The sequence below is a fragment of the Musa acuminata genome, chromosome BXJ2-11 (genome assembly GCF_036884655.1).
Source record: "Musa acuminata AAA Group cultivar baxijiao chromosome BXJ2-11, Cavendish_Baxijiao_AAA, whole genome shotgun sequence".
Taxonomy (NCBI): domain Eukaryota; kingdom Viridiplantae; phylum Streptophyta; class Magnoliopsida; order Zingiberales; family Musaceae; genus Musa; species Musa acuminata.
The window spans coordinates 5,725,044-5,740,038 of record NC_088348.1 but is presented as its reverse complement, the minus strand read 5'-3'; the positions used below and the strand labels follow the sequence as shown (position 1 = coordinate 5,740,038).

At 35.9% G+C, this 14,995-nt stretch overlaps 2 protein-coding genes across 2 annotated transcripts; both read left to right on the top strand.

The window, feature by feature from the left end:
• The first annotated feature begins 272 nt into the window (after positions 1-272).
• LOC135627336 (putative HVA22-like protein g) lies at positions 273-5,279 on the top strand. Its single transcript, XM_065133403.1, has 7 exons — positions 273-456; positions 946-1,033; positions 1,139-1,237; positions 1,323-1,379; positions 1,460-1,523; positions 1,611-1,823; positions 4,516-5,279. The coding sequence occupies exons 2-7, from the start codon at positions 1,002-1,004 to the stop codon at positions 5,029-5,031; spliced, it is 981 nt and encodes a 326-aa protein (XP_064989475.1). The 5' UTR covers positions 273-456; positions 946-1,001; the 3' UTR covers positions 5,032-5,279.
• A 1,630-nt stretch (positions 5,280-6,909) lies between these two features.
• Positions 6,910-14,192, top strand: LOC135627848 (novel plant SNARE 11-like). The gene is made up of 10 exons (XM_065134226.1): positions 6,910-7,380; positions 8,023-8,115; positions 8,647-8,740; positions 8,842-8,879; positions 10,768-10,856; positions 11,848-11,927; positions 12,724-12,780; positions 12,893-12,985; positions 13,077-13,151; positions 13,871-14,192. Exons 1-10 carry the CDS (start codon positions 7,307-7,309, stop codon positions 13,943-13,945), a joined length of 768 nt encoding a protein of 255 aa, XP_064990298.1. The 5' UTR covers positions 6,910-7,306; the 3' UTR covers positions 13,946-14,192.
• The last annotated feature ends 803 nt before the right edge of the window (positions 14,193-14,995 follow it).

Below are 14,995 nucleotides of genomic sequence, written 5' to 3'. Positions count from 1 at the left end.
AAATGGGTTCCACCTGAACCCAACGCATGAACGCAATCGAGCTGGTTCAGTCAATTCAAAACAGAGCACAATTACACGTGTAGGGACGACAAAACAAAATGACCCCATCAATCCAACGGCTAGTGATCTCGGCCACGTCGTGCACGCACGTCCCAACGTCCTCCGTCATCCGTTTGATCTGTTTCGCCCCGTGCGCTGGGTTTATCCTGTCCGCCCATTATTCACGCCCGGAGTTATCCACTCACCACGCGTGGCCACTACAATTTGGGGGGTTCAACGGGCTTCTTGATTGCGATTGCCAATTCCGGTACCGAGCACGTTAGAGCGATCGATAGAAGACAGATGAGAGCCCAAAGGAGCCGACTCATCTCTCTCTTCTCTTTTCTTCTCTTCCCTTCCCTTCCCTCCGAATCGTCGTCATGGCTCGCGATCTCTTCCTCGGCGAAGGGCCAAAAGGTTCGATCTTTTATCCTTTCCCGTCTCTTTGTTCCATTGACTTCGTGCGTGCATTCGCTTGTTTTTTATCTTGTTCGATGAATCATGTCGCGGATGATTCGTTTTAGTTGTCGTTGGGCATGATTTCCTGTCATTGTTTTGGCGCTTCGACTTCATGTTCACGTTTCTAGATGATTATGTTTCTGAGATGAAGAAACATTTCTTCCAAATATCGATTTTTTTTAATTCTTACGAATTTTCTATGTTCTCTATTTATTGTGTGTCGTATCTCTTCCTGTGATGATCTTTTTGGAAGGAAAATGGTGCAAAAGCTCATATTTCATTCCCCCTATCATGATCTCCATTTCTTTGCATCATCTTGCATTGAATTATTGGTTGAAGATTTTTTTTCCCTTTTTTTGGTGAGCCCTCGTTTTGTTTAATAATGTTGCTGCATCTTGAAGCTACGAGATTTTCCTGTTGGCTTACTTCTGCTTTTAGCAATGTTAGGTCTTCTCCAAAGGGATCCTTGAGTAGTTACTGTTCGTGCGTGATTTGAGATCAACATGATAGGCTCATTTCTTAGTAGAGCTTTGATGTAAGCGTTCCTCACCTTAATCCCTTGGATTATTCTTTTTTCTGTTGGTGAATGTCGGGAAGAGGAGAATATTAAAAATCTAAATTTTATTTTCTCAACTCGCAGATTGGTTTTCGGGTATGCTTACCCGGCTTATGCGTGCTACAAGACCGTAGAACTGAACAAACCAGAGATTGAGCAGTTGCGTTTCTGGTGTCAGTACTGGTTAGTCCAACTATTTTGGATTGGATCAAGAAATTAATTTTGCTCCCACTAGTATCTTTGGTTAAAAATGGTTGCACTTTTCCAGGATTTTAATTGCATTGTTGGCAGTCTTGGAGAGATTTGGGGATTTTTTCTTTTCGTGGTAATCAAGTAAATCTATTTTATTTGAATGATTGATTCTTGTAATTTTGTCTTCTAATATTCTTATACCTTTTCTTGAAGGATGCCAATGTACTGTGAAGCAAAATTGGCACTCTACATATATTTATGGAATCCTAAGTTAAGAGTAAGACATTTTCTCCTTCATCTTATTTCCTCTACCCAGTCAAATCTTATTTTCCTATGTTTATATATTTTATCTAAATGGTTTCAGGGAACAACATATGTCTATGATACCTTCTTCAGGCCATGTATTGCAAAGCATGAAACTGAGATTGATCGTAATTTGCTTGAGTTGAGAGCAAGGGTTTCAGATATTATGTTCATGTTCTGGCAGAAGGCTGCTAGTTATGGCCAAACCAGTTTTTTTGAGATTTTGAATTACGTTAGCTTTCTGTTGCAAGCACAAAGAACACAGCCTTCTCAGGTATGGTCGATCTGGAGAAAGGGGTTTTAACTGTTATTAATTGTTCTCCCTTGTTTTTCTAGGCTAAGAATTCACTTCTGTTGTTGGCAATAATTTTCTGTTTTTGCATAGATATTATATGCAAATATTGTTGGGTGAGAGTTATTCCTTGAACAATGAGATCTGTTCCTTTTGCCCCCAGACTTGATTAACTTTAGCAAAGGCTTTACAGGATAGTTTGATAGCTTAGGACTTGTTTATATCAGGAAATAAATCCATTTAGTGTAACCATGCCATTGATTATCTTAGAAATAGTTGCTGGATTTTAGATCTCATGCAGACTTAGCTTATTTCAATATACTCCATTCAGTGACATCTAAAATGCAACTCACTTGTTTTTAGGTACTCAATTCAGTCATTGTGCTGTTTCTATCTGTCTAAACAAGTATGGTTAGCGAAACTTAGATCACTTTTTTGTGGAATAAATGGGAGATCAGGGAAAAGCAGATGATTAAGTTTGATAGAGGAGTGTGGAAAGTCGCATGTAGTTTTTTTTATATATATTGTGTAAAGTGACAGGCAGTTGTCCAACAAGATTTCTGATTTGTGTGTGTGATAAAACATGAAATTTGCTCACATAAACAGGAGTTAAAGCTGTTCATGATTCTTTGTATATGTTTCAATGGCTCTAAACATGTGCACAGGCAAGAATTATGCATATTTTATTTATATTATTAAAGACATATGGCATAATTAAATAGATATGTTTAATTCTTTCTTCTAGGGGCACATGATCATCTGGCCTTAAATCTGTGTCTAATGATCTTCAAGTACTTTAGAATATTTAACGAGGCAGGGATGGCTCGATATGTTAATGCCTTTTTCTTTTCTAAGTTAACTTTTATCTAACCTTGAACTATCATTCGATATCTCCACTTTGTAATAGTTTAGTCTCACTTGGTAATTGGAGCAAATAATTTGATGACATTGTCCAGGTTAAGTTTTGATGGCCTGGTGATTAGGATTTAGTTTCAATGGCTCTACTTTTGCAAACATCAAAAACTTAAATATAACAAATAGAAAAATGAGAATATTAGAAAAAAAAGAATAAATTGTCCCAGTTATAATAATTTGGAATAAGATGGATGCAATTCTATGACATTAGTTACAATTTATAAAAATTAGAAAATAATGAAAGAATGGTAAAGGAATGGAACAAATTAAATTTAGAAAATTTCATCTCCAAAAAGTTAAAATTAGTCCATCTAGCTACTCTACTAGAGCACCAAAGAATGGGGTGTTCAATTGATCTTAGCCTATGGAGGCAGTAAAGGCTAAGGCCAGCTGAGAGGCTTCTATCATAGTTAAGTTGCTGAGGCCATTTGAGTTGTGTGATGTATGTATCTAAATCACCTTAAAGTGAAGTAAAGTTTTTAAAAAATTAAATGTTTCATGAAGAAATTCTTTTTTGTTATTATTTTTCTGATTTAGGAAAGAATTCTAAAAGATAAAAATAAGATTGTGTTATATGGGAGTATTAACATGCCAGTTTACTCTTGAATGGTCTTTGTGATCATTTCACTTTGTTTGACTGTATGTGAAACAATTAATCCAGGCCCAAAATCAGTATACCTTCATCTAATCTAACCTTTTTGCCTAATTTGTTAACTCCATACCATTGTAAAATTTTTGGAATCTTTCCCAGAATTTGAATGAAAGTCATTGGTTGTTAGTGGCGTCATATAAATTTTTCTTCTGTGGCTTTTTGTGGTAGCCTTGAGATAAAATTGGATGGGGTATCTCTAATTTCTGGTGAATCCATTATTATACCACAATATAGTTGTTTATATCTTTTGATTATTCATTTGAGTAGGCAACATCTTTCTTCAATCAATGTGAATAAGTAATCGGGTGAATCAACTTTTCTACATGCATCTTGGTCTTTTACTTCTACACTATTATTTATGATGTATGATAGTCCAAGTTAATTGCATCAGGGACCTCATGCTAGGTTATCTCCACTTTAGAGGACCATGGCTTTACCTTTTAAACCCTGATCTCGCTAATATTTGTAACCTCTTTTGATAATTGTACAGTAGCCACAACATTTTTCCTTTTTCCTATTCATTCTGTTAGATGATTTGCACTCGTCTAATGCACTGTGTAAATCTCATGCTTAAACTTTCCCCCTTTTATGAGTGCCTTTTACTCCATATATGCTATTTGATGACAGGCTTAAAAAATGGATTCATTCTTTTTGTTTGACAGCTGGATATAAAATCTGCTCTACCTTCATAAAACATATAGATGGATTGTTGTATAGAAAAGATTAGAAATCTTTCATCTTTTTCATACTAATTGTCTGTTTATAAACCTATCTTTTAGCATGGAGCTGGCAACAATGATTTCACATAACTAGATGCTTTGAAGTATCTAATAAATGTTGTGTTAAAATTAAATTGAAGTCCATTCATATCTAATAGATGATGATTTGCCACTAGGAACATTTAACTTCCGAATCCAAATTGGTGCGTTGCTTGTGCTTGTTGTTTCTGGTTCCTAGTCTACAGTTATTACACGTGATTATACAGTCACTCTTACACGACTCCTGATAGAATTTACTGCTTTGATGTATATCACCTGTTTCTTGCTTGTTTCTTGAAATTTCACAAATTTATAGTCAAATTTCATGGAACTGCCACAATCTAAGCAGCCACAGGAACTGCAGCGAGCGCATCAGTTACCTTCTCCAGAGCCACCTGTTCATCAACCTGCGACATCTCAGCAGCCTCAACATGAAACAAGAATGCTGCCTAGCCTAATCAAGAACCAGCCGCAGGAACAGTCGAGAAAGTTTGGTGTACATCTCCGGGCAGCATCTCCAGTCCAGCCACATCAGTTTCCTTCTCCGGTGCCATCTGCTGATCAACCTACAAGATCTCAGACACCTCACCAAGAAACAAAAGTGCTGCCTAGCCCCATCAAGAACAAACTACAGACAGCATCTGCAGTCGAGCAACAAGACTCAGGTCCTGGCACAGACAGTTCACAAACTGCAAACCAGCCTTCTCCAAGTGAGGAACCAATGCAGGTCGACCCCATAAATTCTCAGGACATAGAGCACTCATCAAATCCACCGTCAGAGGAGACGGCCACCGAGGAGGCGATACGCATGACACGTAACAGGTTGAGGAAGCGAGCTGCTATTGGTGTTACTGGCCCTGTCTAGTTGTTTGGAGCATCCAATTCTTCTTTCTATTCTTTTGTTTGAATGATCAATAGATTGATTTGTTGGTGAAGTTTTGAATGATCACGAGATGATTGTTTTGTTCATTAAGACAAGTTTTGATTTCTCATTGTAAATACGATTTTGTAAGAAGAACATGGGCAAGTATGAGTTCCGGTCCCCCATTGTCATTAGAAATGACTTTGTACATGGTAAGACAAAGTTTATGAAACTCTTTACATGGATGATTATGATGATGATACAATGTGGTTCAAACGGAGAAAAACCAAAATGCTGATAACCTGGGAATGGTGTTGAATTATTTGGAGCTTTCTCTTGCCATATGATTGATAATGAGTTTATACCGCATATTTATATATTTATTATTAGATAAAATTAAAATAATTTTTAGTATATATAAGAGATCTAGAATGGGATCAATTATCAGATTTTAAACTTTAATCTCATGTTGGAAGCAGGTAAGGATATGAATTGACATGTAAATATCTGTCAGATGGATGTATTACATTTACCTTAGAATAACAATTATGGATGAGTGATTTAGGTTCACCAAAGTCAATGAATTAGATATCTCATTGAAGTGGATCATGACAAATGGTATCAAATACGATCTAGAATCGAGCAAGTGGAGACTCTAGCAAGAGAAAAATTATCCATTGATGGTGATACATAGCATGTCATAATCTGAAATCCACTGGGCTGAGACTTGCATTATGCTAAATTTTAATCCTTATTGAGAGATTATAATATTCTAATTTTGCATCAGAAATTAAGAAGAGATTTGAATGAAAATATTGATGAGTCTCCTGTGAGTAAATTTGCATAAGCATTCTACGTTAATTAATAAATTTAATATTTTTAAAAACTTAAAATAATAGAGTGCAAAAGATTGATGGAAAGAGAGTAGAATGACTAAGGGGTGAGAGAGTATCATATACAATAGGAATTTTTTTATTTTATATTTATAATAAAAATATTTAAATATTCAAAAAAATGTTTTTGAAAGAATATTGGTTTCTATAAGCTATGAATAAAAGCATTATTTGTTAATATAATAGATAAGAAAATAAGTTTTGTTAGTGTTAGTTGTTCGAGTTGAAAGTTGACTAAGATCCAATCTAATTCCCTTTCCAAGCCTATCTCAATGCGAACTTCTCCATACCTTTCAAGAATTATATCAGGGTACTCCCAATAAATTGGACTTTTAATGTTTAATACCACTAAATATACTTGGGAATCCCTTTTATAATGGGCGCTTGAGATTATTATTCCCGATCAATACACAATTCGTGCAATAATGGGAGCGTGGAGTTTGATTGTAATTGTTAATCGACCATATTAAACCCGGGATTATACTACTCTTCTCTACGTAGCATTTATTGGGTAGCTTTGATGCGTCAATAAGGTGGCTTCGACGTGTTGTCCACGTGAAGCCCATTGATCGACTACGTGTAGCTTATGTGTCTTTTACATGACATTAGCGTATCGATCATGTGGAGTTAGATCATCGACCAGTTGAGCTAAACTACTAAGATGAAGTTAGCGTATTTGGTTGATATACTAACATGTCAACTACTTCTTTATTTTCATAAAAAGTTAAAAAAATATTTTCTTTTATACATATTCGTATTTGGTTGATATACATTTCTGAGCTTACAATTTATACTACAAATTGCAAATGATTAAAAGACAGGCGTCGATCGATAATTAACTCAAAGAAGAGGGGTTCATTTGTAAAAGTATACCTCGATATCATTAAGAGAATTAAAAGCTTGTAATGTTCAAAAGCCCAGCTGTTGGAGCACGTCGCAACCGTTCCCACTTCGTGTTCCCAGCGACGGTGACTCGGGCGGCCACGAGCAGGAACCCTAGATCTGCCGCCCGCCCGCCCACCCGCCCACCCCTTCTTCCCCGCCGACGGCCTGGGTCCTGATCGGGTCCCGCATTGCCGATCGACGGTGGCTTCTTCTTTGCCCGTATCGCGATCTCGGGAGCGATCGGAAGCCCCGGCGCTTGGATCTGGACGCCGTGGGTGCGTTTGAGCTTCAGCCGTGGCGCGGCGGGCGGGGGATCGTAATGCGTCCGGGGATCTGAAAGTTGGGTTGATCGCCGGTTTTGGAGTGTTTCGGTAGTCGTAGCAGCGATTGCTGGCATCTTTTCCTGGATTAAGGAGGCTCGTTGTTTGATTCTTGCGTCTGAAGGGTCGATCTGGGTTGGTGTTGGTGAATCCCATTGACACGGAGTTCCGGTTTGCGATATGGATTTGACTGATATTAGTGAGGAGCTGGCTCATATCGAGGGGCAGATCAGCGATATCTTTCGGGCTTTATCGTAAGCATAAATGCTTTCTTTACTGGAACTTGACAGTTCTGTTTGCTGATGGGTAGAATCTCTGGTTTCCAGTTGTTTGAGGTTTATGTGAATTTGTGGGGGCAAAAGTTAGTGCGTGCTAAAATTTGTCCTCGATCTGGAATACCTACATGGCCACGATGATCTCATGACTTTCTTTTCTACTGCATTAAATAAAGAAAAAATGAAGTAGAAGAAATTTGAGATTATTTCGACATAAGTGTTGTGTTTGGAATTACTTTCTAATATATGGAAAATATCGATTGTAGATGTGGGTGATCTTATTAGTTGGAAAAGCAACAACAGATATTTGTTGCCTAAAAAAATTATGATTAAAGTTTCTATTTGAGAAAAAAATTGCAGAAGCCAATGGACATAAAATTTGATAACCTTGATTTTAAATATTGATTGTTAAAAATCTACAGATATTGCCACAGTATAAATATATTTCCTTCTCTCTCTCCCTAAAGGAAAAGAAAAACCTTTACAATTCTTACTATCTTTTGTAGTTCAGATGGTCCTCCTTGCCCGAATTGAAGAAAAAGGATAATTTCTGTAGATGATTCAGTCATATTTGGGGAAACCATGTTGTGATGTCTAATTGCTTTCAAAAATGTTCAACAGAAATGGATTTCAGAAACTGGAGAAGATCAAGGACTCGAATAGACGGAGTAGGCAGTTAGAAGAACTGACCGGCAAGCTGAGGGAATGCAAGAGGTATATTCTTGGGATTCTAATTTCTTGGAGTGTTCATCTGCGATATTTTTCTTACTCTTTGTTCAGTATCCTAATTAATGTCTTTCTTTTAGCACCTTTTTGTGTTAACTTCTGGTCACAACCCCTCTGTGATAACTTTTATTAGAGCAGAGTTTGGGACTGACCAATGCATGGAAAATCAACATATGCTAGCTGGTAATCTATGCATCAAGAATATGATAGGTGGTGTTTGCTCTGGAAGTCTATAATGCAGTCAGGTGTTCTCTATGCAGCTAGAGTCCTTGGTGCATACCTAGAACCTGCATTCAATAATTGGCCAGACTTTTGCTGTGAACCTTTTCTTATTGTCCTTTATGAATATAATGTTAGATCTTATGTTCATAAATTTCATTTATTTGCACTTCTATTTTTTTGTTCAATAATCAGTGTGGCATTTTTAAGATGTTCAATTAGCAAGGTGTTACATTATAAGTTTTTGTCATTTTCTTGCCTGATAATCAATTGGAGTTTTGTGTCACGGTGTCTTACTAGGCTTATCAAAGAGTTTGAAAGAGTCATGAAGGAAGAGGAGATTAGAAATACTCATGATACAAACAAGAGGCTGAATGAGAAAAAACAATCAATGGTATCTTTTTTCGTCCTTAAATTCACAGTTTAAATTGGTGTATCAGATAATATTCTGTTACTAATGGACAGCTTACTAATTGGATAGCTTCGATTTTGCAGATTAAAGAACTGAATTCTTATGTTGCTCTGAAGAAGCAGTGAGTTGTTCTCTCTGTACTATTTACTTTATGACTTGTTTTTATTGTAGCGAAATGAAGCTTGTGTTCATGGTGCATGTTTAAAATCTTGCCTATATATCATATATCATACTGAAACAAAGTAATAGTAAGGATGCACAATGAGATAAAATTGTTTCCATCGGATTATATTATGTTGTGAGAACTTTGAGGAAAATATAACCATCCTTCTGTTGAGGGGCTTTTATCATACTAAGGCGAACATGAATGGGCATTATAATTTATCAATAAAGCAAAGCATGTAACATTTTGTAGTCTTAGTTTTGAGTATTTGTGTTGCTTAAGAAGAAGAGTCACATAATATCCTTGACAGTAATGGTGGATAAAGAAGAAGAGTCACATAATATCCTATTATAAACATCTAATAGGTTCAAGATAGTTGTTGAGAAGTCTTTATTTCAAAGAGTTCATATTAGGAGGTTATCCAAAGGGAAGTTTGAACTCGGTTTAAAACCTTTAGTTCTTACTATATTTTGAAATATTCAAATTAGATAGCAGATCTGGTTTGACAAATTTACATTGTTATTTGGCTGAACCTTTCAAATTTGCACATGAAATGTTTCTAAAATGTGTATGATATCTGGTTTGTCTCTCTCTTCTTCCTGTGCTCTTCTTTTATTATTCTTCTACATTTTATCTCATTTAGTCAATTTCTTGACTTTTTATTAAAAATATAAAAAGGTAAAAAATTAGCTAGCACTCTGATCTCGCCATGTAGATTCTAAGGAAAATTTAGTCCTCCTGAATGATAACTCCTGGCAGTAGTGGAAGAGTCAGCAGTTAATCAACTATTAAAGAGCCAACTATTTCGTGTCCATTAATTGTCAAACAAATGTCTGTAGTTGAACATGGGTAATTATTCAGTTTCCATCCTGGCCTTAAACCTAACCCTAAAAGCCAAAACTCTATATATATCTTATATCCTAAAAGTCCTAAGCTGACTAAGCCTCATAATCTAGAAACCTTAGACCCAAAATCTAATGCCTAAATGCTTAACCTTAAATTCTAGAAAATGCCTTACTCTAAATGTTACCGTTGAAACTAAAACCCTAAAATTCCTTAACTGTAAATACATAGAGATCTTAATCTGTAAATTTCACATCCTATTAGTTTGTGGTTAGTATTACTTATAGATATTTGTTGGACATTAGCAAACAAACAGGATAATATTATTAATAAAAAAAATTGGTGAAATATATTCTTCAAACATTCCAACAACATAGTTTCTCGCAAGTTCTAAATGTGGAAATCAGTTACTCCAACAAAATATAAAATGAAAGATGCCTTCTCATCTTGTGTCTATTATTACATTATATTGGCAGTGTAGACTCCTTTGGAGTAATGGACTCCTGTTGCAGTGTGGACTCTTGAATATTAGTAAATGAAAATCTCCATCTGACCATCATTAAGTGATTTCTGTTCTACTCCACCATGTCTGGTATGATGTTGTCACCTTTATAGATGTTAGGGATAGTATGCTGAATTTTGATAAGAAACAGAATCTTTGTTTTTCTGCTGTTTTCTTAGTTAATGATGTTACTGTAGCACATTCCCCATTAAGTTAGAAATTTAGAATAATTTAAGGTTAGTTATATGCACTGTGCAGGAGATTGCACTATGCAGCTAGTCATCTTGACTAATAGCTATTAGGTTAGTTATATTTCTAGCCTTTTCTTAATAGCAAACTTTCATCACTGTCATAATTTTTGGTTTAACTTCATAAACTCTTCCTGTTATTGTTCTTTTTTACAACCAGCTACACATTTTTAGTTTTGCTACAATTACTGAAATTTCTTGAGCAATTTTTTGGCAGTATTTTATTTTTAAATTTTTTGTTTGTAATTTGCAGGCATGCAAGTGAAAATAAACGACTAGATCTCTTTGATGGTCCTGATGGTGGAGATGTGTTTGCTGAAGAAAATGTTCTATTGGCATCATGTGAGTACTCTTTGGATTACCTCATTGCATATATATCCATTAACTTGAAGTGCAACTTAGACATGCAGGAGAATATTCTTAGGTTGTGTTACCAAGCATTTCTTTACTTTGCATTTGTTGAAAATGCCTGAATGATTCTTACATTTTCTTGCACTTGATTCTAAGTGTTCTTTTAGTAACACTAGAAGTTTTGCCAAATCAAGAATTGTCATGTTGGTTGCCATGAGCTGAGCTCTGCCAAGAATTATGATACATGACTAGGGCCAATTGTTAGTATGTGTTGCCAGGTAGGTGATCAGCTATTGCAGTGTTGCTGCCATGCCATGTTTCAGCCAGCAACTAGCATCATACATGTCGTTGACATGGTTGGGCTAGTTGCAGTCCTGAAAACACCCAAATACAAATTAAAAACAATTCTGCTACAAATGACTTTTATAGAAACCACTTACCTCTCATCTATGACTTCTGACCTCTGTATAGCATCCCACGATTGAATCATGGTCCTGCTGTGTTGAGGAAGACACAGTGGCAGCGGAGACTCTCAACCCTAAGTCATTTCAAAATACTTGATCCTCAATTCATCTTTTAAAATGTGTAGATGAATCAGACCAGTAATGCTCGGTTCAATTCCCTAATGGCCAGCTCAATGTCCTAATTGCTGGATTGGCTGAATAAAACAAAGAACAAATTGCTTTGTGTATTCTGCTGTGACTCCCCTCTTCCTCGTTTCAGGTTTCAAGGACATGGACAGAATTCCTTGATTGTAATATCCAATAATTTTACATTTGAAATTATGATTAAACTTCTGGACAACATCAATTAAGCCTACTCTATGGCAGTTATTAAAATAGAAGGCTTCCTAGGTAGTTATAATCGGTACCGGAGGCACCCCGTAGGTCTATGTGCTAGAAATCCTGTTTTGCATAATCACTCTTAAGTAAAATATTTTAACATAAGATTGCTGATTTTTTTCTTATGAAATGTCTTGCAGCTATGACCAATCAGCAGTTAATGGACAACGGAAACCGAATGATGGACGAAACAGACCAGGCTATTGAACGGTCAAAGAAGGTTAGTTTCCCTTCGTTCATCTGCACTAGATCACTCTAAAGATTGTCTTTGTTGTCCATTTCATTGGCTTGATGATTATGTGTTTGACCTTTTGTTTGTTTTTACTTGGTGGAGTCGTATAGATCTGCCCAGAGTCTTCCAAAATCCAAGTTATATATTTTTGTTCCGTCTGCATAAAAGTATTTTTCACCTGTAATCAATTATGTTGGTGCAAAGCTTCCACATTAAATGCCTTGTTGCCATTACTGTGGTGATCAATTTCTACATAGAGAACCACTCCTTCATGTGTTGATTTTTCTATTCAAAGAAGGCATTAACCACACTCTTGTTGGATTGGTTGGGTTGCATATGGTCTTCTTTGTTCTCATTCAGCTAATAATTTTGCAGGTGCCTACAGACAGCTCTTTGGTTTTTGGGGACTTTATATACTTTTTGTCATTTTGCAAGTGTAGACCATGCTGTACATTGACAAGTTTTTTATTGCATGTTTTGGTTTTTAGTTTTAAGTTATTTAGCATGATTTTTACTAATTGTTTCATAGACCTCCTTTGTGCTTGGAAGATTCTTTATGGGGTGAAGCTTTTTAAAAGATTTTTCTTGCTCTACATATGTCATTTGGGAAAAGTGGTGGTTGATGTTCAAAAGCTCCATCGTAGACTCCATGATTTTCTTGCTAATGAAAAGCTGTGGCCAGCAATGTGAAACCCGAAAACAAACTATTGCTTATTAATAATTTTTCTTGTCATAGATGTGCTACCTTAACATTCTTTTTAATCATCATACTTTGAATATATAGGTTGTTGAAGAAACTGTCAATGTTGGAGCAGAGACAGCAGCTTCTCTGAAGGCACAGGTCTGTCATAATGAGTTCAGAATCCTCATTTTTTTACCGCATTAGAACATCTTTTGGAGTCCATTTGAAAGCACATTGTTTCTGGTGTTATAATATTTCACAAACTTGGCAGACCGAGCAAATGAGTAGAATTGTGAATGAACTGGATTCGATCCATTTTTCAATTAAGAAAGCATCTCAACTGGTGAAGGAAATTGGCAGACAGGTCATTTTCTCAAGAAGCTATTGCATGGTTCTCTAGTTGTCAAGAAGTCTCCTTTTTGACTTGTACTCATTTTTCCTATTATGAATTTTAGGTTGCAACTGATCGATGTATAATGGGAATGCTTTTCCTGATCGTGATTGGAGTTATAACCATCATAATAGTGAAGGTGGGTTGTTTATTGGCTCTCTAGCAAATCTGTAGATGTCTTTCTTCTATTACACGACCACTTTGCCTTGACTGAAGATTCTACCAGAATTAGTTAGCAGAACATGGCTTTCAACATTCATGTTGGATGCATATCTAAACTAAATCATTATTTTCTTGGCTGATCCATAAATTTGAAGATGCAACAACAATTTCAAGAGATCGTTCTTAGCAATGAACATATCATGAATAATTTAATTCATCCACCTCGTGTTTTTTAACAGACCAAGGCAATCAGTAATTTTCTTCAACTACATTTCAAAGTGAAACATTTATCATTTCTTGAATTAAAATCAATTTCTTGCACCTAGATATTTTGTTTGCTTGCGTCGTTGAGTCTCCAGATTTCAGATATAATTTTTACGTGTTTTCAAGGGATGAAAATCAGTTGTATGTTGCTAGAAATGGAGTTTATTCTGTGTAGTTGCAAGTACTATTTTTCGAAGGGAATAAACATCTTAATTTGCTCTTCCATTGTCATATTGCATACTAGCATAGGATTTTAGCTTTACACAGTCATTGATACTCAACTCTGTGAAGGTGCAAGAGTTGTGGATTTGTGGCAATGTTCAGTTGATTTTCTCAAAGATCTCATAATGAACAGTTGATGTAAAATCTTATTCATTGTTCGTTTGATTCTTCTCTTATCGATTTTTAAGAAGTTTATCACTGAATTTTCAGCTTGTGCATCCAAATAATAAAGACATTCGGGATATTCCTGGACTTGCTCCTCCAGCCAACCGGAAGCTTCTTTGATGTCTGTGGCAGTTGTGAGTTAGTACTTCGACACTCAATTTCTCCTGTTCCATTATCTACTTGGTGCAATCGTTTGGTGCATTCCTCTATCTTATTTGTTGGATTTGCTACAACCATTTCCAATTCTCTCTATTGTTTCATAATGGTGTAATTTAGTAATACAACATTTAGTTGACAGAACAGCATGTATAATTGTCTAAAAGGTGTATACTTATCCTTTCAAAATCTCAAATAGTTTTTTCTGTAATTGTCAAAGGTGACAAATTGCGATTCATGGTTTATCATCACAGTCTCAACAAGAATTGTTTGGCTAATTACCATTTCTGCTGTCTTATATTTATGCTAATCATTCATCAGGCTACCTATTTTATCCCGAGTTAAAGCTTACTAACGTTCATCATGCCTTCTGTTAGTTTATTTGGTGATTCTGACACCCTATTATTAAAACTATTAGCATGCAATTTTTTCTTCTGGTGTTACAGCTTAACCAACAGATGCATAAATTTATTACAACATAATCGAGGTTATGATCTTGGTTGTTGATGCTAGATCTGATATAATTGCTGAATTGCATCATGCAATAGGTTTACAGTTTTCAAGAATAGCTTGCATGTCTATGCTCCGGTGAATAATTTCTCCTGGTATTACAGCTCAATGAACAGATGTGTAATTCTTTGGCACTGTATGATGAGGGTTATATGATCATGGGTTTTTATGCCATATACGATTAAAATTGCTGAATTGGAACGTGCAATAGGTTTACAATTATCAAGAACAGCTTTCATGCCTTTCTCCCAGTGTTAAAGCTTAAGTGTGTCACAACACGATCAGGTTTATGATCCCGGCTGCTGATGCCTCAAGTGTGTCGCCCACTAAACAGTAATAAAAGAGTAGCTTTCATGTGCATGCTTTGGTAACTAATTACTGTGGATGATTGCCAACAAGTTGAAGAATTAAGTTTTAGTCTCAGGATATGCCTACTTCATTACAACCCTTCTCAGAACTCTTATTGGCCATCAGTCTTTTCCTTTGTTTTGTCTTTCTACCAGA

What these genes read in the sequence shown, in the direction of transcription:
- LOC135627336 (XM_065133403.1), top strand. Translation starts at nt 1,002, where the DNA reads ATGATAGGCTCATTTCTTAGTAGAGCTTTGAT. An exon ending in TTTCTTAGTAGAGCTTTGAT is followed by an intron (nt 1,034 to 1,138) that starts GTAAGCGTTCCT and finishes CTCAACTCGCAG; the next exon opens with ATTGGTTTTCGGGTATGCTT. An exon ending in CGTTTCTGGTGTCAGTACTG is followed by an intron (nt 1,238 to 1,322) that starts GTTAGTCCAACT and finishes GCACTTTTCCAG; the next exon opens with GATTTTAATTGCATTGTTGG.
- LOC135627848 (XM_065134226.1), top strand. Translation starts at nt 7,307, where the DNA reads ATGGATTTGACTGATATTAGTGAGGAGCTGGCTCATATCGAGGGGCAG. An exon ending in GATATCTTTCGGGCTTTATC is followed by an intron (nt 7,381 to 8,022) that starts GTAAGCATAAAT and finishes AATGTTCAACAG; the next exon opens with AAATGGATTTCAGAAACTGG. An exon ending in CAGCTTCTCTGAAGGCACAG is followed by an intron (nt 12,781 to 12,892) that starts GTCTGTCATAAT and finishes CAAACTTGGCAG; the next exon opens with ACCGAGCAAATGAGTAGAAT.